Below are 20,222 nucleotides of genomic sequence, written 5' to 3' on the forward strand. Positions count from 1 at the left end.
TTTACATGGTATCAAATGATTCTTACTTAATTGGCACTGACAGATGCACATTTGTTGTCATATACCCTTTTGATGAAATGTCTCTTTTGACACACTGAAGTGATGTCACTGGTGAGGTAAACAACTGGCTTGCAAATGGCTGATTATTGGGGTCAAGGGTCGTGCGACCCCCAGGTCCAGGGCCGTTGTCTGTCTGACAAGGCAGGTAAGGGATGGTTAATGAGTGGCAGTTAGTAATAAGTGGTGATATGTAGCAGGAATGCAACACAATGACACACTTGTCGGTTACTAGCGCTCAAGTGCCTGGGTGGTTTGTGGAGGCAATCTAAACGTCCCACACGTTTGATTGCTTTTGACCATAAGATGAATGAATAATGCTCTGATACTCTGGGAAACTGATGAATAAGTCTTTCCATTAAGAAGAAACTGATGAATAAGTCTTTCCATTAAGAAGAAACTGATGAAGAAGTATTTCCATTAAGAAAGGAGTTCTAGCTGCTTGGGCCAAACACTTATTTTTGGGTTGGTGGTAGCAAAATTGGTCTGTTATGTAAGGTAGATAAGTGTTCATTTAAATGTATAATGACATTATTATGAATATGATCATCAAACGTTTCAGAAAAACACCCGTTAAAAAAATCATGTCAAAGTGTTTGACATGGGAAGTAAGTTCATAATAGCATCAAGTCTGTTTGAAATGGTGATGGTATTGTCTGTTTTGCAAAGTCTGATTTTAAGGGTCGGGGTGGGAGGGGTCTGGAATAGACGACAAGTAGGGCGGTGCTTCCCACCTCCTCATATTCCCAAATGTCAATGAAGGCTGCATAGCAAAGTTGAACTTTGAAGGGTGTGGGATGGAACAATTAAAGGATAATGACTGCAGACCTTCACAGATATTAAAATTCAACGGAGCATTCGAAAACAATAATAGACATAATTACACCTAAATTCAATTCTAAGGTGTTTTTTTGAGGTCTACGTCGGGATAGTTTGATTGTTTATCGGTGTAAGTAGTTAATTATATTTCGGAAAGCAACATGTCGGATGAATAACATTTGGCAATCCTTGGATGAAGCTGTTGGAGGCGCGCTACTTCATTCGCCAAACAGACACCAGTCGTCCGTAAACAGCAGACTTAATGTAGACCAGAACTACAGCATTTTTCAGGATGAGACTGTGGACTTTACTTGTCATGATCCAGATGTGCACATCCTCTCCTCTTCTGGCCGGTGAGTGCGATCCACTGTGCGTTACAATGAAGACAGAAATGCACGCACTTTGAAGTTGTAAATAAATCAAAAACAGTCATGAGGTATTTGGTAGACGCTTTTATGTAACCTGCCTTACAGTATCACGAGTGCAAGTATTTTTAGTAAAGCGGGTCAGAGGGGTTATGGAGGGGACAAGTGGGACTCGAACCCGCAACCTTGCTTAGGCATACTCTGCTATTGAGCTACACATAGGGCTGTCATTGCATTATTGTCACTTAAAACTGTCCTATTTTTTGTCTCACACTGACACAAACTTTTATTGAAGTCCATACAACTCTGTCTTGTCCTATCAGGTCCCTCTAAACCCAAAGGTCCAGCCGTGGAGAGCCGCTGCGCCGGCCGAGCCTGCAACCCCCGCATGGGAAACTTGGCCCTGGGTAGAGTGCTGACGACCCAGTCGGTCTGTGGCTCCAACTCCTCGGAGCCCTACTGCTTTTACAAGCAGGCTGCTGCCCCACATAGCCGGGAGTCTTGCTCGGCGGCAAAATGCAGCAAGTGCAACGCTGCCATCCCCGGCCAGGCGCACCCGCCCTCCGCCATGAGCGACTCCTCATTCCGCCACCCCGACACCTGGTGGCAGTCGGCGGAGGGGGTGAAGGAGGAGACTCTGCAGCTGGACCTGGAGACGGAGTTTTACCTCACCCATCTCATCCTGGTGTTCCGCTCACCCCGCCCCGCTGCCATGGTGCTGGAGCGCTCCCAGGACCGTGGGCGCTCATGGAAGGCCCTCAGGTATTTTGCCAGGGACTGTGAGGGGGCTTTTGGCCTGGCAGAGGGCACTCCGGTCGAGGAGAATGATGCAGCTTGCACCTCCAAGTATTCAGGAGCATTCCCATGTACCAGAGGAGAGGTGAGTGAATTGTCAGGGTTAATGTAACTCTGAGCGTGTAAAAATCAAAACTATGTCAGTGTTTATCTACAGTAGATAAGTTCACACCCATCAAAGTAGATTTACCACTGAGAGCTTGGAATGATAAAGTTCTATCTGGGTGGAGTGCAACTAAGGATCAAAGATTTCACATACCATCTGGCAAAAGTGTTACGCACTTCCTATATTTTTAAATATTTAACCCCAGAAGGTTCTTTAAAAAAAATATCCACATAGTATGAGTATGTGGATAACTCAATTTTGCTGAAAAAAGTCAGATAGGGCCTCATAATTCCAAGCTCACAACGTTTAGATGGTTTTGAACACTTCCCTCAGAGCCATATCAGCTCTATGAGTGAATGAAGAACTCTCCAATCAACAGTTGTCAACTGAAAATAACTGTAACTGAAAAACCAACACTTATTAACACTGGAAAATGTGTTGTGTGGTTGGGATGTTGTGTATCAAGAGCATGTGGCAGGAGAGAGGGTGGACTACACTGATGAAAGCCAAGGGCTGAAACATCTGTACCTTTACCTGCTCCTCTGAATTCAAACTTTTGAACACAATTACGTGTCACAGTCATCTCTTTGAGTGCGACCCGTCTCTCCTGTTACATGATAAGTCGTAGGGTGAATCAAACTTTTTGCCTTGAGTGCAGTGAAGCATCTACAGCATGTTGTGTTACTATGAACAATAGCTAAAAAGATTGCTTTAACCATATGGCATCCCAATATCTTTGAGCTGTGAGGGTCCAAACAATCAGCTTTGAGGTGTGAGAAGGATGCTGTAGCTCAGAGGAAGTACTTTGCAGAAACAAGGAAGTAAACTAGAGAAAATCAGACAGGCAGAAACTGAAAAATTAAAGACAAAAACAGAGTAAAGCTGACACAATACAGCAGAAAATAAATGAGGGCAATAAAACCACATAAAAGGTTTTAAGCAGGGATTTAAAAGATGGAACAGACTCTGCAAACCTGAGGCTGTTCCAAAGCAAAAAAGACTGCGAAAGCCCGGTCACCTTTAGTTTTCAGCATGGATCAAGGGACAGCAAGAAGAGAGCTGCCTGAGGAGCTTAGACTACGTTCAGACTCATAAGGGGAGAGAAGGTGTGAGATGTAACTTGGAGCTAGACCTCATTGAGCCTTAAAAACTAACAGAAAGATTTTAAAATCAATTCTAAAATTGACTGGCTGCAGCGTTTTTCACCAGTTGCAGTCGGTTGAGGGAGCGCTCGCTCAGACAGGAGTAGAGGGAATTACAGTAATCTGAGAGTTATGAAATAAAGGCATGGATTACTTTTCCCAGATCAGCAGAGGAGAGGCAGGATCTGATTGTAGAGGTGTTTTGGAATATTGGATCGTGATTTTATTTCTAAGAGAGATCTGAGAGTGACCGCATCAAAACACGCTGTCAGACATTCCCCCAACACTTCGCAGCAATAACGTCCACCATCTGCTCTTGTTGACCATTTATTGGCGTTAGGACGTGTTGCATTCAGTACTCACCTCATGATGTCACACAAAGCATTGAACAAACAAATGGCCACGCTTTGTAAACCGATCACCTCTGATGGGCCGTGGAGGACTCTTTGTTAGGGATAGCCTACTTTCTAAGCCGCAAACAGCTATGACACGCATGGATAGAATATCAATGTTCACTCATCCCTCTGATGTTCTCCCAAAGCATTTTTGGACATGCTGTATCATCAGAGGGAGGTTTGAGCCAGATAGCCAGCTATGGTTTATTCATGAGCATCCCGCTTCATTCACACACACAGAGAGAGAGAGAGAGAGAGAGAGAGAGAGAGAGAGAGAGAGAGGGAGGGAGAGAGAGAGAGAAAGAGAGAGCTGGCCAACATAGCTTTTTTGTTTTTGCTCCAAAGGGCCCCAGACCAAGATGGGGGTTCTGGTTAAATGTCTGAATGAATATATGGCTTTGACTGATCTCATAATTGCAGTGTATTTGCAACAAGTATATGGTTTGCTATGTCAGCTCTCTTGCGTAAGCCCCTCACCCTTTATAATTAGTGTCTCTCTGTCTGTGCAGACACTCAAAGGAAACCCCCAAAGTTGATCCCGCTGTGTGAAAACAGAAGGGGTTCAGTCATATAGCCAATACTGCAGATATCAGGCATTTGGTTTAGAAATTTAAGCCATCTGCTGAAACTCTTCTGCTTGTAGTAATGAGATAATCAGAATCATTTTAACTGTCAAGTGCAATTAATGTACAGGATTTTTTCTTGTTGGCATTGCTGTGCTGACAACCTACAGGGTTTCACAGTACACAATGACACATACAGTAACAAGAGGCTCTCACATACAGTGCAAATGGACAGTGCAAGACATACTGACTGTGGATAGTAGACTATAAAGTTGACCCTGCCAGTTTGCAGCTGGAGTACTGCTATGTTTGATAGGTCAAAGTTGAGGTTCTAGTGTGACTGAATTGGCTCAGGATGACACATTTTGTCCACATTGATACGTTTTTGGGTCCAGCATTTATTCACACACTTCCTGTACTTGTCCATGGATTTTTATGGCTCCTCCAAACATCAGTGCTATGGATTCTTGTGTCTTGCTATAGCGTGTGTCGAAGCTCTGAAACTACGGGGATAAAGAGTTTGAATACCATCCAACAATTAAAATATCTGCCGACTGTTTTCTTTCCTGTTTTCTTTCCTGATGTTATGATGAACAATAATGAATGCATGTAAACTTTTTTTTATATCTGTATTCCTTTTCATAGACAGAGAGGATGTGTCTGAATGATCAACATTCAACATTGCTGCAAAATTGGAGAGAGGCAGAACAGGAACTATTTAGCCATGTTTACTTTGGAACAACTCAGATTTTCCTAGAATAGCAGCTATTTGAGCAGCATGAAAGGAAAACCAGATTGATGCCTGTTTTTTATTTGGCAGAGCAAGGAACAGAAACTGACATGATTTGTGTTTTCGTCACGGTCTGTCTTTGTTTCCACAAGGATCAGCCTTTTTCACCTTTTAGAAAATCTACAAGTGGAGCAACACAGGTTTTGGGAGATTTTTATGGGGTTTTTATGTTTCCTCCTCCCGCCTCTAAGGTGATCTATCGTGCCTTGTCGCCCTGGCACTCTGTGGATCCCTACGGGCCAGCTGCCCAGCACCAGCTTATGGTCACCAATCTGAGAGTCCGTCTGCTCCAGCGCCAGCCGTGCCCCTGCCAGGCCAAACGTCCCAGTGCCCCCGCTCTGCCCACAGACCATTACGCCATCTATGACTTCATCGTCAAAGGCAGCTGCCTCTGCAATGGGCATGCAGAGCACTGTGTGCCAGCCAGTGGCTATCATCCCAGCCAGCAGAGGACTGCTAATATGGTGAGTGATTTGGAAGACTAAACTAGACTAAACACAGATCACAGGTGTCTGACACTCCACTAACAATGACCAAAACAAAGCTCTCCATGCATAGTTTGCTCTGTTGTGAAAACACTTGTGTTGTGTAATGCCACGTCTGTTTATGCCTTGTGTTTTTTCTCCATATTTGTTTGTTTGTGTGTTGGGATTGGGGGTAGAAGGGTTGGGGTTGTGTTCCCACCACTCCCTGGTTACTCAGCTGTGCCGTGGTATGTGCTGGCGAAGCTGAAGGCTATAGTGAAGACTGGATATCAGGCCGCAGCTTTTACCTACTATTACAGGGATTTAAGGATGTGGAAACCTTAATTATGGCGTTAAACCTAATGCTTTAACAACCCATAGTCTCTGTCATGTTATTGTCTTTACTGTAAATGGAGAATAGAAACACTAGCTGAATACCAACATGGCTTAAGGTGCTGTAGTCACGTTACACATAATAAGCTGCACAGTCTGAAACCACAGTGACTGTATATTGAAAGGTTGGTATGTTACAATACAGCTTGCTAAGCACTTGTGTAATTCTGCACTTTATTCGCAGCGTTTCCCCAAGAAATGTTTCTGGGAGGGGTTGAAAAGATCATGTGGCACTAAAACTCCTCTGAAGCCAATTCAATGCACGCAATACTTGTAGCAGGTCCCGTTTTTTAGTAGCAGAAGCACATAGGGTGTGTGCGTTTCTGTGTGCATGCAGTTAAAATAATGTGCCATTGTCTGGCAGGTCCATGGGAAGTGTGTTTGCAGACACAACACAGCCGGTGACCACTGTGAGCGCTGTGCACCTCTCTACAATGACCAACCCTGGCAGGCTGCCAACGGCATCCAGGGGACACCACACGAGTGCCGGAGTGAGTGAAGGGGCAACAGAGTCAAATGCAGTGTAGGACACACAGCATGTGCACTTATTTCTGCAATAAATTTATTATGTATCGTAAATCAGATTACAGTTTTTTTAGACGCTAATGTATCCATAAGGACCTTCAGCTAAGACGAATAACAGAGAAATTACTCTTATCACGACAGCTAACAGTTGTCATTGCAATCACTAGGGCTTTGAAAGTCAGAGATGAGCAAAGGAATTCATAACCTCTCTTTCATTGCCTACATCCGTCCTAACGCAGAGTGCAAGTGTAACGGCCACGCCAAGAGCTGTCACTTCAATCGTGGGCTGTGGTTGGCATCGGGACGGCGGAGTGGGGGTGTGTGTGACGACTGCCGCCACAACACAGAGGGCCGCCACTGCCAGAACTGTGAGAAGGGCTTCTTCAGAGATCCCAACAGACCAAAGACCGCTCCCGACTCCTGCAGACGTAAGGCCCTACAGCACTCTAACTCTCTTCCTCTGGGGGTATCTTTGCTCTGGGAGTATCCATGGGCAAATAAAGCTTCTGTTCTCTTCCAACCATAACACTATCTGGGTGACTGCCAGTTGAAAATTCCAATTAAGACGGGTAGCTTTTGATAGAGAGATTAGTAATGGAGATTTGATTTTGTGTTGACCACCCAGATTAAAACCAATTGATCTCTTTGATGAGGATATTTTCTCCAAGACCTTTCCGAGTCACTGCAGTTGCCTTGTCAATGATACGATAGTTAGCTGACTCCAGTCCGCTCCTCAGTAGGAGCGAAGGAGACATTACTTTTTTGGAATGTGACAGTAATTGCAAACAATGGAGGAATTTCCCATGGTCCATGCGAGCACATTTTTCCCATTCCTGCCCTTTTCCCCAGGCATGCTGCAGCATTTTTAAGCACAAACACGCCGTTTTTAGAAACAAATGAAGCAAGTCTGAAACAAAAATCAATCTGTCATCAGAAGGGACCATCAGGCAGCGAGTCTGACAGCACAGAGAGGGAGTGATTTACTGTTTGTTTATGCTGCAGCTACGTAAAGCGTGTTGTCCGAGCGGAGTACATAATGCCCTCTTGTCCCTGGTTACAGGAGGTTGATAGAATGGATTTGTTTTCATATTGTCACGGGAATTTACTGTATATGCACTCTGTTTGTGCTTGTGTGGATGTGTGTGGCCTTTGCACACATGGATGCACATAATGTATACTGTGTGCTTGTATGTTTATGTGGGGATAAGGAGACATGTCTTCTTGAGCGGAGCAAGCAGACTTGCATGCAGAGACGTTAACATGCAATCCTCCTGTTCTGTCATCCCTCCCCTGTGCAGCCTGTTCTTGCCACCTTGTAGGCTCGGTCCTCTCAGGTGGTAACACCCTCTGTAACCCTAGCAACGGGGAGTGCACTTGTAAGCCGGGTGTTGGAGGCCCCCGCTGTGACAGCTGCATGATGGGATACTGGGGGCTCCATGAATATGGCTGCCGTCCATGTGACTGTGCGGGGGACTGTGATCCCTACACCGGGGACTGCATATCTGGGTGAGTGCCAATACTTAATACTATAGCCAATATATATTTATACGTATAAGTGATGTGCACTATAAGAGATAAAGTGTATTCTGGATTATTTATACTGAATGCTGCCTCTGCCTCTGGCTCTGACTCTGCGGCACAGCTCAGATGTGGAGGTCTTCTATACAGCCACTGGCCACATGGGACACAGCAGCAATAATAGTGAGCCGGCACTCTTTAGGGTAGAGGAGCTTTTCTCTGCACTGCACCACTCTGGTGAGTCACAGGTCATATCACACAGAACACACTCCACTCTCCTCCAACGCACGCAGATACTAATGTGGCTGCTTAGATGTATGAAATGTATAAATCAAAATTATATGATTCACATGAACCTTATGAATCTGATCAATCATAATCATGTTTCATTTTCCCAGAGAAATGCGAGTGTGTAGAAGTGACCCTTGGCAGCCCTAAACTGTTCTGCGCTATGGAGTATGACTACGGTAAGTGGTATTTGACACAGGGAATCGATTCAGCGTTGTGTGAGCCAACCATGACAGTCTTGGAGGGTGAGGCCGTTTGAGAACATAATGGCTGCTTTAAAACCCAAGAGATCCGTCCATAAAGAAAATCCAAATGTTGAAAAATGACCCTGGTTGTTCCACTTGACATCTCGGCTAGTGATTCCAAGCTCCGAAAGGTGTTGAAAAGTCTTCAGTGCAAAAGGGCAAAAGTTTAAGGAGTGGAAAGTTAATACCGACACATTGCATTTTGTAGCTGTTCCCAATAGAGCTGAATCGTTGAATCGCTGTTTCTTTTGCCCTGGTAGTGCTGATGGTGAGGGTGGTGTCGGCTCACGATAAAGGCTCCCATGCAGAGGTGGAGGTGAAAGTCAAGAAGGTTTTCTACCAGAGCCCACAGATGAAGATCCAGAGGGGAGGGATCACCCTTTACCCAGAGTCCTGGACCACGCAGGGCTGCACCTGTCCCATCCTCAACCCAGGTCGGCTACAGTCAGTTCCAATGAGAAACTTTATTGCTCACAATGCGCAAGCTTTCCTCTGACTTCCTAATTAGTCGACTCTCGAGTGGACAATCTGCCAGCTTTGTGCTGAATAGCAGATCTTTGTCGCTGCTCAAGGAAGCTTTGAGTGGGAGCCAATGTCCTAACATCACTCTTTTAGAGTGGACATTTACAGCTTAAAGATTACAACCATCTCTTTGTTATGAGACTATTTCACAATCTGCCCTTCACAATGATAATTTTTTGGCAACATTCATTCAAGCTTTTTTATATAAGCACAATAATGAGCTAGTTATTATAGTTGTATTGTAATGTGTGCACTTTTTACATAAGGTGCGCCCCACAGTAAATTTTTACTGAAATGCTCACTAGACTTGAAATTCAGTAAGGCTGCAGCTTATGCTCTGCTCTCTCTCCTCCTCTCCTCTTCAGGAACAGACTATGTGGTGGCCGGTCATGAGGACTGGAGCACTGGCCGACTGATGGTCAACACCAAGAGCCTGGTCAAACCGTGGAAGTCCAGCCTGGGACACAAGCTCCTCCACATCCTCAGGAAAGACTGTGGCCGTCGGCATGGCAGCGCCAAGGACGGGGATGGAAAGCAAGAGGCCTAGCGCGATTAGATGAGTGAGAGAATGGACAAGATGAGCAACTCTTTGAATTAGGCATTGCTTGGACGCTGAAGTGAAAGCAAAAACCCACGCCTACTACAGGGATTTCACTGTTTCTTCTGCTTCCAAAGCCGGTCCACAGGCCCAGTAAGACACTCTAGGACACTACAAGGCTGCTGCTGCTGCTGTTGTTAACCTGTGGTAGAAACAAGTAGAGCACAAGCCTTGGCAGACTACAGTCACCTACAGGATGAAAGAAGTCAAACTCAAGCCATAAAGAATTTTGTCAGAGACAAAGTTGGATGTTGGAATTTCATTCACGTGTTATGGTATGCCTTAGCTCATAATTCTTTCCAGGTTATTTATAAAGTAATAAGGAATATGTGTTTAAGTCTCAATTATACTCCATATCCTGGCCAAAATAACTGTCAAAGTTGATGAGCCAAAACACAGTCATGTCCTTCTATATCTATTTCATTGAGAGCTGTTTACTTTGAAATCTTGCAAAGGCACAGACTGAATTATCCTTGTCGTCTCACAGTTATTGGTGATAAATCATGAATGAATCAACATCAGAACGTGTGTACCGGGGGTGTTTGTGTATGTGCGCGTGCGTGTGTGTGTGCTTGATGTCCTTGGCGGGGAGTCTGGGACTGTGCAGGTCAGAACAAGTAACTCCTGGAGGGGGAGAAAGGATGAAAAAAACATTAAAAGGAACCAGGCGGCTTAATGTGAGCAGCTCTGTCCGCTCCGGCACTCGGCCTCCTGCTGTCTAACGAGAGCAAAACACACTCGGCTCCACCTTCTGGTCCTGGGGACACGCAACTGACAAAGACGCTCTCAGTCAGAACCGAGTTTACTCTTAACATCCGCCCCCTCCAACTGTTTCGCTTACGTGAGTGGATCATTGTCGGGTTGCTTAAGTCAGACTTGACTCAATGAGGACTCGATGACCTGCTGTCCTCATAAGACCTGCTTCAGCTCCATTCCATATGAAGGGATTCACTGGAGAAGGCCTCTTCCAACCTGACCCTGATTGCACCAGTGTGTATGTGTGTGTGTGAGAGAGAGAGACAGAGAGAGAGAGAGGGGGAGAGGGAGATTGTGTGTGTGTGTGTGTGTGTGTGTACACCAACTCACATGTGTTTCTCTCTTTGGCCAGCGACTCCTGCTACCCCAAAATAAATATGTATTAAAAGGCTGGGTATTAATTGACGTCACAGTGTATCAGATCTAGAGTCCACAGGCCATATTTGAGCCAGGCCCAGTTAAGAATAGGCCTGTCTGCTGTCTCCAAGGAGAAGGACAGACTCCGCGTGGAGACATGATGCATTCCTCAGCCGTGACATCACTGCCCATGTCCTTGCCCCAAAGACTTTACCAAACTAAGAGAAATGGGCTGGAAATTGCATGTAAAGGACAAAATGGTGATTTGGGGTGCATGGAAGTACTCTGGCTTCAATGTGACATTTGTAATGCTATTTTTGTGTGTCCTATATGTTTTTTTTGTTCCATACTGAATCTATGGTATTGCATAAACAACACGCCATTGTGCTCATTCTTAACACTTCTGGGAGAAGTCTATTTTGTTTCATGGTCATGTTATATTGAGGCTCAAGGCTATCAATAGCCTGGTACTAGAGGTGACTGGTGGGAGTTTAACCCATGTTTTAATACCGCCCTCCTTTGGTTAAAAGTGAGAAATACACTTTTACACAATTTGTGTGATGAACAATTTCACAGAATCAAATAGTCATACTTTTAAGGCTCTTGTACATATGGACACAGCAATCAATGTAAGATTTATAACAATTTATTTCTTATAAAACTGCCTCAAATTAAAATAGAGCAAAGAAATATAGAAATATAAATACTTTCACAGCAGTTATCTTTTTCTCCCACAAGGTCTTAACAAGGCTTTGAAGCATAGCTTTATTAGGCGAAGGTGGTCGCCAAAACCTTTTTTGCATGATTCTTTTGCATATATTTCTTTTGCATATTTTCTAAAAGCAGTACGGCAAAATATAACCTAAATAATAACACTACATTTCTTATACGATATGCCCTTAATCTATTGGCTTGATCCTTTGGAAAAGAAACATACAAGTAAGCTACTGCCATGACACCAGTCTCTTGCTCTTGCTAAAACAATTATCTAAAGGTAGGACTCAAGCAACGGAAATTTAGGTCACAGAAATATTGCATAATTGTTATCAGTCTGAAGAGGTTTGTTGTCTCTGAGCTGTCATGCTCTTCCTGGTTTGCCTGGGGTTTGGCGCATGCTTAGTAGTCGTCTCCGCGGCTCACTACCTCCTTGTAGGTGGGCCTGAGTAGGATGGTGTGCTCATACTGGGCGGTGTAGCTGCCCTTGGTGTCGCAGAGAGGGGGGTACGGGTCTATGATGCCAAGGTCACACAGATTCTTCAGTGCCATCAGGTACTTACTCTCACCCTGACGGTCCAGCCAGCGGCGGCAGAAGGCCAAGGTGCCAAAGTTCTCATTGATCACATTCAGCAGATGTTTAGCCCTTGGAAGTCTGCAGCACAGTGAGAACAGAGGGAAAACAGAGGGGAAAATTGAGACAAACTGACAAACTGTACATCGTATCTATAGATGTTAGCCAACAAATGATGCCCTATTCACAATTAGTTTGTTTTGTCTCTTTAGTTCCTTTTCTTTGAGGAGGGAATGTGAGGAGCAAATCAACCTATAAATAATTTTCAGAATCAATATTTTGCATATCGACACTGAGATGAGAAGAAGGCAGCGGAGTCAACCTTATTGGCACGTGTCCAACGTTGAAGTTCTTCATGTAATGTGAGCACTCCATGTCGTCGTGGACCGCACCTCTTCCTGTACTGCCAAATGTCTCAATGGCGTAAACTTCACCTTCCTGAGAGGCAGCAAGAAAAGACAGAAAACACTCAACTTTGGCTGCTGTAGCAAAATGTGGAACTGTCCTGAACATCTGTCATATATTATAACGTGGTGTGTTTTATGAAAAGTGCATCTATACAGCTTTATGGAAACAATGATAACGGTTCAATGGGTATAATGTTATTGAAGGTCATTGAAAAGAAAAAAAAACTCTCTGTGAGTAGACTTTTTTTTTTCCCAGGGGGACTCAGAGTAAATTGAATCAATAACTCAAGATGTCAACGGCTGACATGTTCATGTGCAGTCTATTAAGGACAGTAGTGTCCTTTCTGGAGCAGTGTGTTCTGTGAGTTGAGTGGCTGGGCTCCATTGGCGTTTTGCGTCTCTATCAGCGCGTGGCGGTTGTTGGAGTCCCTGTGGTATTAGCTGATAACACTGCGACGCCCTCTCTCGCTGCACCGATAATCAGTCAAAGTGCTAGCGGCCCCGCGGCACGCCCAGCTGCCACTCCAGCCGTGCGCTCTCTGATCACAAAGAGGGTAATGGCCTTGTTACACCAACACACTTAAGCTAAAAATACAACACGCAAAGCTGCCACATCAGCAACACCCCTCCTGCCCCGCCCCCCCCCCCCTCACTCCCCTGGAACCATCAGGTAAAAAGCTTGACTCAGCAACTTGCCAATTAAAATGCTCAGTTCTGTCCAAATAGAGTTATGCATTGCAGCTGTGTGGGTATGCGGTGAGTGTGGACCTCAGTGACATATCAAGTGTAGACTCAGGAAATGTATTTTGACTCCGCAGATAGCAACAAGCCGCAGCGTTTCTCCTTGGTGAGGCACCAGCCTGTTAATGAACCCTAGATGCCCACAATTCAATGCTCCTACGGTGCAATTGGGGGCTGGTGTTTTAACACGCGTTGCCACTTGATGCGGCTGGTAATTCCATTAAAGGTGTAATTAAAGTGCTGAATAGGGTGACTAAGAAGCTGTTAGAGCAGTGAATTGGAACTGCTCTCCACACCCCATCGTAACTCTAACCAGCCACAAGTTCTTCCAGTTACACTTAAGATTTAAAAAGGCCTGAATTATAGGCAAAGGGCAAACAGCGAAGAAAGGTTTAATTTCAGACACACCAGTAAATAGATCAACAGAGGCCATCGTCTTGTTTTGTGCTCCTGATGCCAATCACATCCAACTATTTGATTGCATTTGACTTATGTGAGCTGCACTATGGAATGGATGTTAAGCTGTGTGCATCAGTATACAAACCTCCATCCTCGTGGCCTCTCCACCTTTTACAATAGGGACTGTCTTGCCTGAGTGTATCCTGTACGGTCCAATAGAGTGGCCATTGAGATTCCTGATTGGCTTCACTGTGAAAAGAACGGCACATAGAGGTTTGATAAATATGAAACGCCATTGAAGCTTTACATAAAGAAAGGGTGATAAATGACCTCATATTACCTTGGTATGTTTTCCCATCTATCTCCACTTCGTAAGACTCCATGACCTCCTGAATGGTCTCGCCAACGTCGCACAGGCGCACATCAATTCCTGCACACTGGGGCAGAGAGGTGTTTACACTAACATGGGTAAATAGCATTATTCTTCACATCCAGACAGCCTGGATGGTAAATAATCTTAAGCACCATGCGTGGGTGAAAGAGCTGCTTTACCTTGATGCCGGTGTCAGTGGCATCTTTCACAGCCTCCAGCAGCCTGTCATACTTTGGATTGAAAGTGACGGTGAAGGCACAGTCTATTATTCGACCTGGAAAATCAAGCATATTGGTTATTCATAACAGGTGTTTCTTTTGCAGTAGGTATGGAAATGGTATTAATTTAGAAAACAGGTAGTTAATTAACTTACAACAACTGTTTATTTTCATGCATGAAGAATTATCGTGCAATCATCATTTTAGAGATTTTACTGTAATAATGACTAAAACAGTAAAACATAACTTGAGGAAACCTAAACACGTATTAGCCAGTCCTCACCGTTGATGTGCGTTCCAAAGTCAATCTTGCAGACGTCGTCGTAGCGCAGCACGGTGGGGTCTCCTGCGTTCGGGGTGTAGTGGGCAGCACAGTGGTTGATGGAGCAGCCGGTGGGGAAGGCCAGGCCGGCCTTCAGCCCATTCTCTTTGATCAGCCTCCTGGAGCAGTCCTCCAGCCGCTCACTGCCAGAGACACAGAAAGCAGCACAAAGGGATGACAAGGACAATGGGACTATTGTCACGGCAGATAAAGCATCCAGAAGAGGTTGAAAACCCCACAGGTTAGCAGTCCCTCTGCTTTCCTTGACAATTTGAAAATGGTTTGTTGCAGGCCAGGACAAAGAACTGCTGAAACCACCTCAATGTCAGTCTCAACCGTGTCCGGTCTCAACATGAAGGGGCCAGATTGAGGTCCCATAAAAAAGGGCTCAAGGACAATATTTCAGTGCGTGTCTCACCAGATGTCAATCATGGTCATCCCTGGTTTGATCCAGCTCCTGACGTAGGTGCGGACCTGCCGGTGCGCTTCAGCCGCCTGCCTGAAATCACTCCACATCTCCTCGTTGGCCTTGTCCAGCACCCGTTTCTCTTCGTTGGTGGTCCGCCACGCTGCGCTGCGCCTGGCGGGGGACAGGCAGGTGTGTCACAGAGAGGAGGTGTTCGTTATTTTCTCATTATGCAAATGTTTGTAATGAGGATAATATCCGGCCGTGCTCTTGTAGAAACTCTGCAGAGGTGCAAGTGCCATTGGTGCTTTATATACTGAGGCCAAATATGTCAAATTGCTGCTGAATAGGAAATAAAACCACACAGCATACACCACACTTCATTATGCTTTCCAGTATGAAGTAGCATAAAGCACAGAGACCTAAATAAAAGCTAAGCATGTCACACTGTGGTAGACTATTGCTGAGTGCGAGGGACAGTGTGGAGGTCACACACCCGTCTTTTGATGGGGGATATTCACACTCCTCTCCCTTTGGAAAGTCTCCGTTGGGATAGAGCTCACAAATAGGGACTGAGGGAGGGTCAGTCTGTCCCTTCACTGTGCCCCAGATAGAGAGAAGGAGAAGGAGAGAAAAGGGGAGGGAGACAGCAAAGAAAACAAGAGTTAGCCTCTGTACATTCAGCACATTGGTATTTTAACTGTACTGTCCCTGACAAATGTTATTAGGTAAGCCACCCTACAGTAAGTAAATTCATTCAATTATAATACTAGTAAATGGTATGGCAATATACCAGTACTTGTATCATATAGTGGGTTATATTGATATGTCATATTTTGGATATGTTGGATATATTTTTAGGATCAATCACTTTCAATTCAATCACTCCCTCCTTCCCTACTGTTAATAACTAATGTCAGTGCTGCTGCATTGCAACAACTCCTTGGCTTTGAATGCATATGTGTAGTGTGTTTATGTTAAGAGTTGTCATTCAATATGTATTATCTGCACTACATGAGGTCCTGTTACACTTTATCCTAGTGCGTTGATCCTGTATTGTGTAACGCTCTTGTAATGTGTCGCACCATTTAACCAAGTCAAATTCCCTGTGCGCCTGTTGTATTTGACAAATGATTAAAAAGCAAATCTAATGCAGTCAATTCGGGAAGCAGATTTTTTTCAAAATTCAAACGCTGGAAATCTTTTGCTATAACAAGGTTCTTACAAGTATCCAATCTATTGAGAAATGCTCTATCACTGTTGTGTGAATTGCAGTTTTAATTTGAATTCTGAATTGAGTTAAAGTGAATTCAACCTAATCCTTACATACTGTATATAACATCAGCTATTGTTACTTTACAATAATAAAGACGTTGCCAAAATACAATCTTTTGTAGATTGCAGAGGAGAATTTTGCTGCAGTGACGAACAAAGCTTACATCCTTTCTTTTTCTTCTTCTTCTTTTTCTTTTTCCCAGCTGAGTTCTCTCCCTCATCTCCATCTGTTGAAAGCATCATTAGTTTCAATACACTTTGTAAGGTGAGCAATATTGACAGAGGCTTGGGCACAATTCCCAGTGTGTTACAGAAAATCAGATATCACATTGCAGATATAACTAGCTGAATTCCACTGTGCGCATTTGGGGACTTGAAGATCAGCACAATCCCCACTGCAGATGATGATGATGATGATGAAGTTGATGATGGTAAAATCTAGAGGAGTTACCTTCTTCTCCATCCTCCTCTTTCTCTTTGTCCTCCAGAGCTTGCTGCTCCAACTGTTTCATCACATCACCAACACCTCCGGCTTCTCCATCCCCCTCAGCCTCATTTGTCCCTGCTGCAAAGTCACACACCCTCATGCATGCATGTGCAGGTGCACACACACACGTGCACATGCATGCATGCGAGCACATACATGGACATGCACACAGAAATGCATGCATGCAGACGTGCATGCATACACACGCACATGCGCACACACACACACACACACACACACACACACACACACACACACACACACATAAAGTGAGTAAATGGTTCATGGTTCTGAGCCATTTTACGAAAGTGCATCCACTATGATCAGAACTTGGCAGTGTCCATGCATAATTTGTTTCTATACCTTGGTAATCAATATTCTCAAGGGCATATGTACCTTGCAGCATTATGACATTTAGCCCTTCAGAGACAGTGCTGTGTGTACAACAGTTGACATGCACTTAGGGCAGGTTCAGCAACTGCAGGATTTTGTATTTCCACAATATGAGGCAAATATGTCAATTAGTTTTGGCTGCAATTATTATTATTTATTTATTTTGCATAACAGTGGTTGTCATCTTATTGCACCAAAACTGTGGATACTTCTATTACATAATTTCGTGCAGCTTAGGGGGGATTTATAGGATAGAACATATTTAATCTGGAGTAAAATACAATTTTATTCCACCCATATCTTGAACTGACTGTATCCTATCAATTTTGATATCAAATTCCAGCTTTGAGAAAATGTCCCATTTCCAGATGAGCATCCTCATCTTGGCCCCAGGCAGGAGCTGTTCACTTCCAGTGCTGGGACAGCTGGGACAGGAGCACCCTCTGACAGGTTGAAAAGTCTCCTGTCCCGCATATTTGATGCTCTTGCTCTATCGCTTGGTACTAGAGGGGACAATATTGCGCTATTTTCTCAACGATTTTATAACGCAAAGTGATGCCTCTTACCTAGTGCGGTAGCCTTATTCTTCTTCTTTTTTCTTCTCTTTTTCTTTACTGATTCTGATGTATCTGCGTCTTCTCTTTCCTGGTTCAAGTCGTCCCCATTGAGAAGTTGAGGCTCCACTTCATTCTGTGGCTGTAGCTCCGCCATGATCAGCGACTGAGAGATGAAGTGACGCATAAGCTGCTGGGAGCCTCCAGTGGTCAAAGCCGAAAGTGTGCTGGAGGCAGCTGAGCCAATAATGAGCTATTAGACAATCTCTGTGCAACAACTTGACCCGAATAGAGGAAGACGATCCTCCCCGTTCTGGGGAGCAAATACTTTAATTTGTCATCAAAGGAATCAGGGGGAACAGTGGCTGCATTTTGGGATAAACAGTAATATGAAAAATACAGCTAAGGGAAATACTGTATCCCAATGTTTATGCTGTTGGAGACTCAAAAGCCTGGCTGTGTGAATATCCTGTCCTCGGTAAATGACCTGTAAATGCTGCAACGCTTGCTAGAATAACCACTTTCTCTGTGCACAAGCACAATTCCCATCCAATTATGTCCTTGCTGAATCTCAAGTTACCGGGCTCTGTGCACCTGTGACTGCAGCTCGTCAGATGAGGCTTAAGTGTCACATCGCCTGTGTTTCCAAATTGCCAAACGCTCGACACCTTATCTATAATAGTGAGTAATGTTTTGCTGTCTGTATTGTCAGGGATAGCCTTTCAATTTGATGCCCGGAGTAGATCATTAATGGTGCGTAACGGGAGAATTTGGAGACGGGCGCAGCGCAATGTATCCAAGCAACAAGCCCAGCAAACTGAATGGATAATGGTTACATTTACAGTAGGGAAAGGTGGATTTGGCAGAACAACGCTGACGCACCTACAAGGGGGGTGTTTTGTTGTTGTAGGGTTTTGTTGCAACGATTTAGCTTGCGTTTTGAGTTTGTCAGATCTTTGGAACAAAATAAGGTGGATTTATTTCGGGAAATAATGACTTCGCCTGGTGCGCTGAGAGAATTCAGAGCTGGCCCATTGTATTTCTTTGACCAGGTAGGCTAATGATTCATCATGCTGACTGTAGGCTAAACTGCAAGACATTAACCATTTAATTTGCTTGTCTCCAGCCAACAGGACGGGATCGAATTAAGGGCACACGAATCAACATTTTGCATTTTAATTTGGCAAATAAAGGAACGCGATTGGCAGCTACAATACAAAGGTAATTTCTAATGCCACTGCAACTAATCCTTCAAAGTGTTTGTGAATGCGTAATCTAAAACATTTTTTCTCATTTTGCTTGTGTAGTAATCTAGAGAATGAGTCTGCCAACAGCTTAACCAAAGAAGTAAAAAGTGAAGAGCAGAACGCGCAGAGGCTGTCAGGTGAAGCATGTGGGGGTGATAAACCTGAGACCTCATCCGCTGTCAGCGGTGCATTGAACGTGAGTGAGAGGAAGCCGGGAGCCGTGCCAGCTGAAGGGATGGACGACGATCCACTGGACGCATACAAACGCGCAGCCCCACAGTTATTAAAGGAATTGGCTTGCCTACTTTCACAACATAAGTGGACCGAGGAGGGATGTATTCCACACGGGCTTGTAAATATCCTGAATTACTCCTGGCAGGATTTGACTGCAGGGGCGGTATACTTGAAAAGTCCGGGGCAGACTGACAAACGGCGAAAGTCAAAGGGTTCCCTGAACTTCGATGAAACTCTCCGACAGGTGTCTGTAAACGACAAGAGGAAAACAGAAAAAAGAAGCTCGGTTGTTGTGGGAAATGTTGGTTCTGCTGCGAGAAAAATAAAAGTTCACACAGATTTACGCACGAAAAAGCCTATAGGCCTATCTAACGCCCAGAGAGGTACATCAAACCCCGGGTCACACACATCTGCCCAGAGCATATTGTTGGCATAGGTTGGAAATATGGAAAATGGACAGTAAAGTTGGATAGGCAGAACTTTCTTTGTTCAATTACACAGTCCACCAGTTTTAATTAAAATGCCTCTGTGTGCCACAAATCATGCATGTGAGAGGCAATGAGAATGGTCATTAAAGATTGAAAAGCCCTTAAGTCATTTCTCATGACCTTTTAAGACATTAACTGAGAGGGCATCTTTGGTTGCAAGCTTGTGGACGGGGCAGGGTTGGTTTACAGGACAGGATAAGGTAGCTGGTACTAGGGCTGGGCACAGTTGTACCTCAGCCTGTTAATCCATCCTAGACCTATTGATTTACATGATTAAGTTCTCTGTAGTATGGCTGGAAGTGACGTGATATGAACTCGGCCGGCCAGTATTGCCCATTCAGATTTAATGTGGTGATTTTTATGCCTCAGGTGGTATTTTGACCAAGCTCCTCATTTCCACTCGCCTCCCAACAGTTCACGCTTCCACAACCATCAGTTTCTCCATCTCATCCAAAACCTGTAAAGAGCAAGGTATGGCACGAAGCTGAGGCGTTATGTTGATGACGCCCATTATTTCTGTGGTTGTAACAGTAACTGCTGCGCTCCTGCTGCTTCAGCTGAATGTGATTTTTGTCCAGGTTGGATCATTCAGCCCCAAAAACTGTCCTGTGATGAGCCTCAGCGGATCACTCTGTGTCAGTGGGTGGTGGAGCGGCTGCAGATGGCAAGAATTCCTATGTATGTGTTTCTGC

At 44.5% G+C, this 20,222-nt stretch overlaps 2 protein-coding genes across 2 annotated transcripts; one reads left to right on the plus strand and one right to left on the minus strand.

Annotated features, from left to right (window-relative positions):
- The first annotated feature begins 1,148 nt into the window (after window positions 1-1,148).
- Window positions 1,149-11,065, plus strand: LOC139910295 (netrin-4-like). The gene is made up of 10 exons (XM_071897548.2): window positions 1,149-1,229; window positions 1,565-2,121; window positions 5,224-5,496; window positions 6,254-6,380; window positions 6,654-6,842; window positions 7,713-7,920; window positions 8,057-8,169; window positions 8,331-8,399; window positions 8,726-8,899; window positions 9,353-11,065. The coding sequence occupies exons 1-10, from the start codon at window positions 1,169-1,171 to the stop codon at window positions 9,532-9,534; spliced, it is 1,953 nt and encodes a 650-aa protein (XP_071753649.1). The 5' UTR covers window positions 1,149-1,168; the 3' UTR covers window positions 9,535-11,065.
- A 263-nt stretch (window positions 11,066-11,328) lies between these two features.
- Window positions 11,329-17,748, minus strand: LOC139910262 (methionine aminopeptidase 2-like). Its single transcript, XM_071897512.2, has 11 exons — window positions 17,574-17,748; window positions 16,579-16,692; window positions 16,292-16,354; window positions 15,349-15,451; window positions 14,865-15,026; window positions 14,408-14,589; window positions 14,086-14,180; window positions 13,874-13,970; window positions 13,679-13,782; window positions 12,309-12,424; window positions 11,329-12,067 (listed from the first exon to the last, which is right to left on the minus strand). The coding sequence occupies exons 1-11, from the start codon at window positions 17,746-17,748 to the stop codon at window positions 11,815-11,817; spliced, it is 1,464 nt and encodes a 487-aa protein (XP_071753613.1). The 3' UTR covers window positions 11,329-11,814.
- Window positions 17,749-20,222: the final 2,474 nt, after the last annotated feature.

The sequence above is a fragment of the Centroberyx gerrardi genome, chromosome 4 (assembly GCF_048128805.1).
Source record: "Centroberyx gerrardi isolate f3 chromosome 4, fCenGer3.hap1.cur.20231027, whole genome shotgun sequence".
NCBI lineage: Eukaryota > Metazoa > Chordata > Actinopteri > Beryciformes > Berycidae > Centroberyx > Centroberyx gerrardi.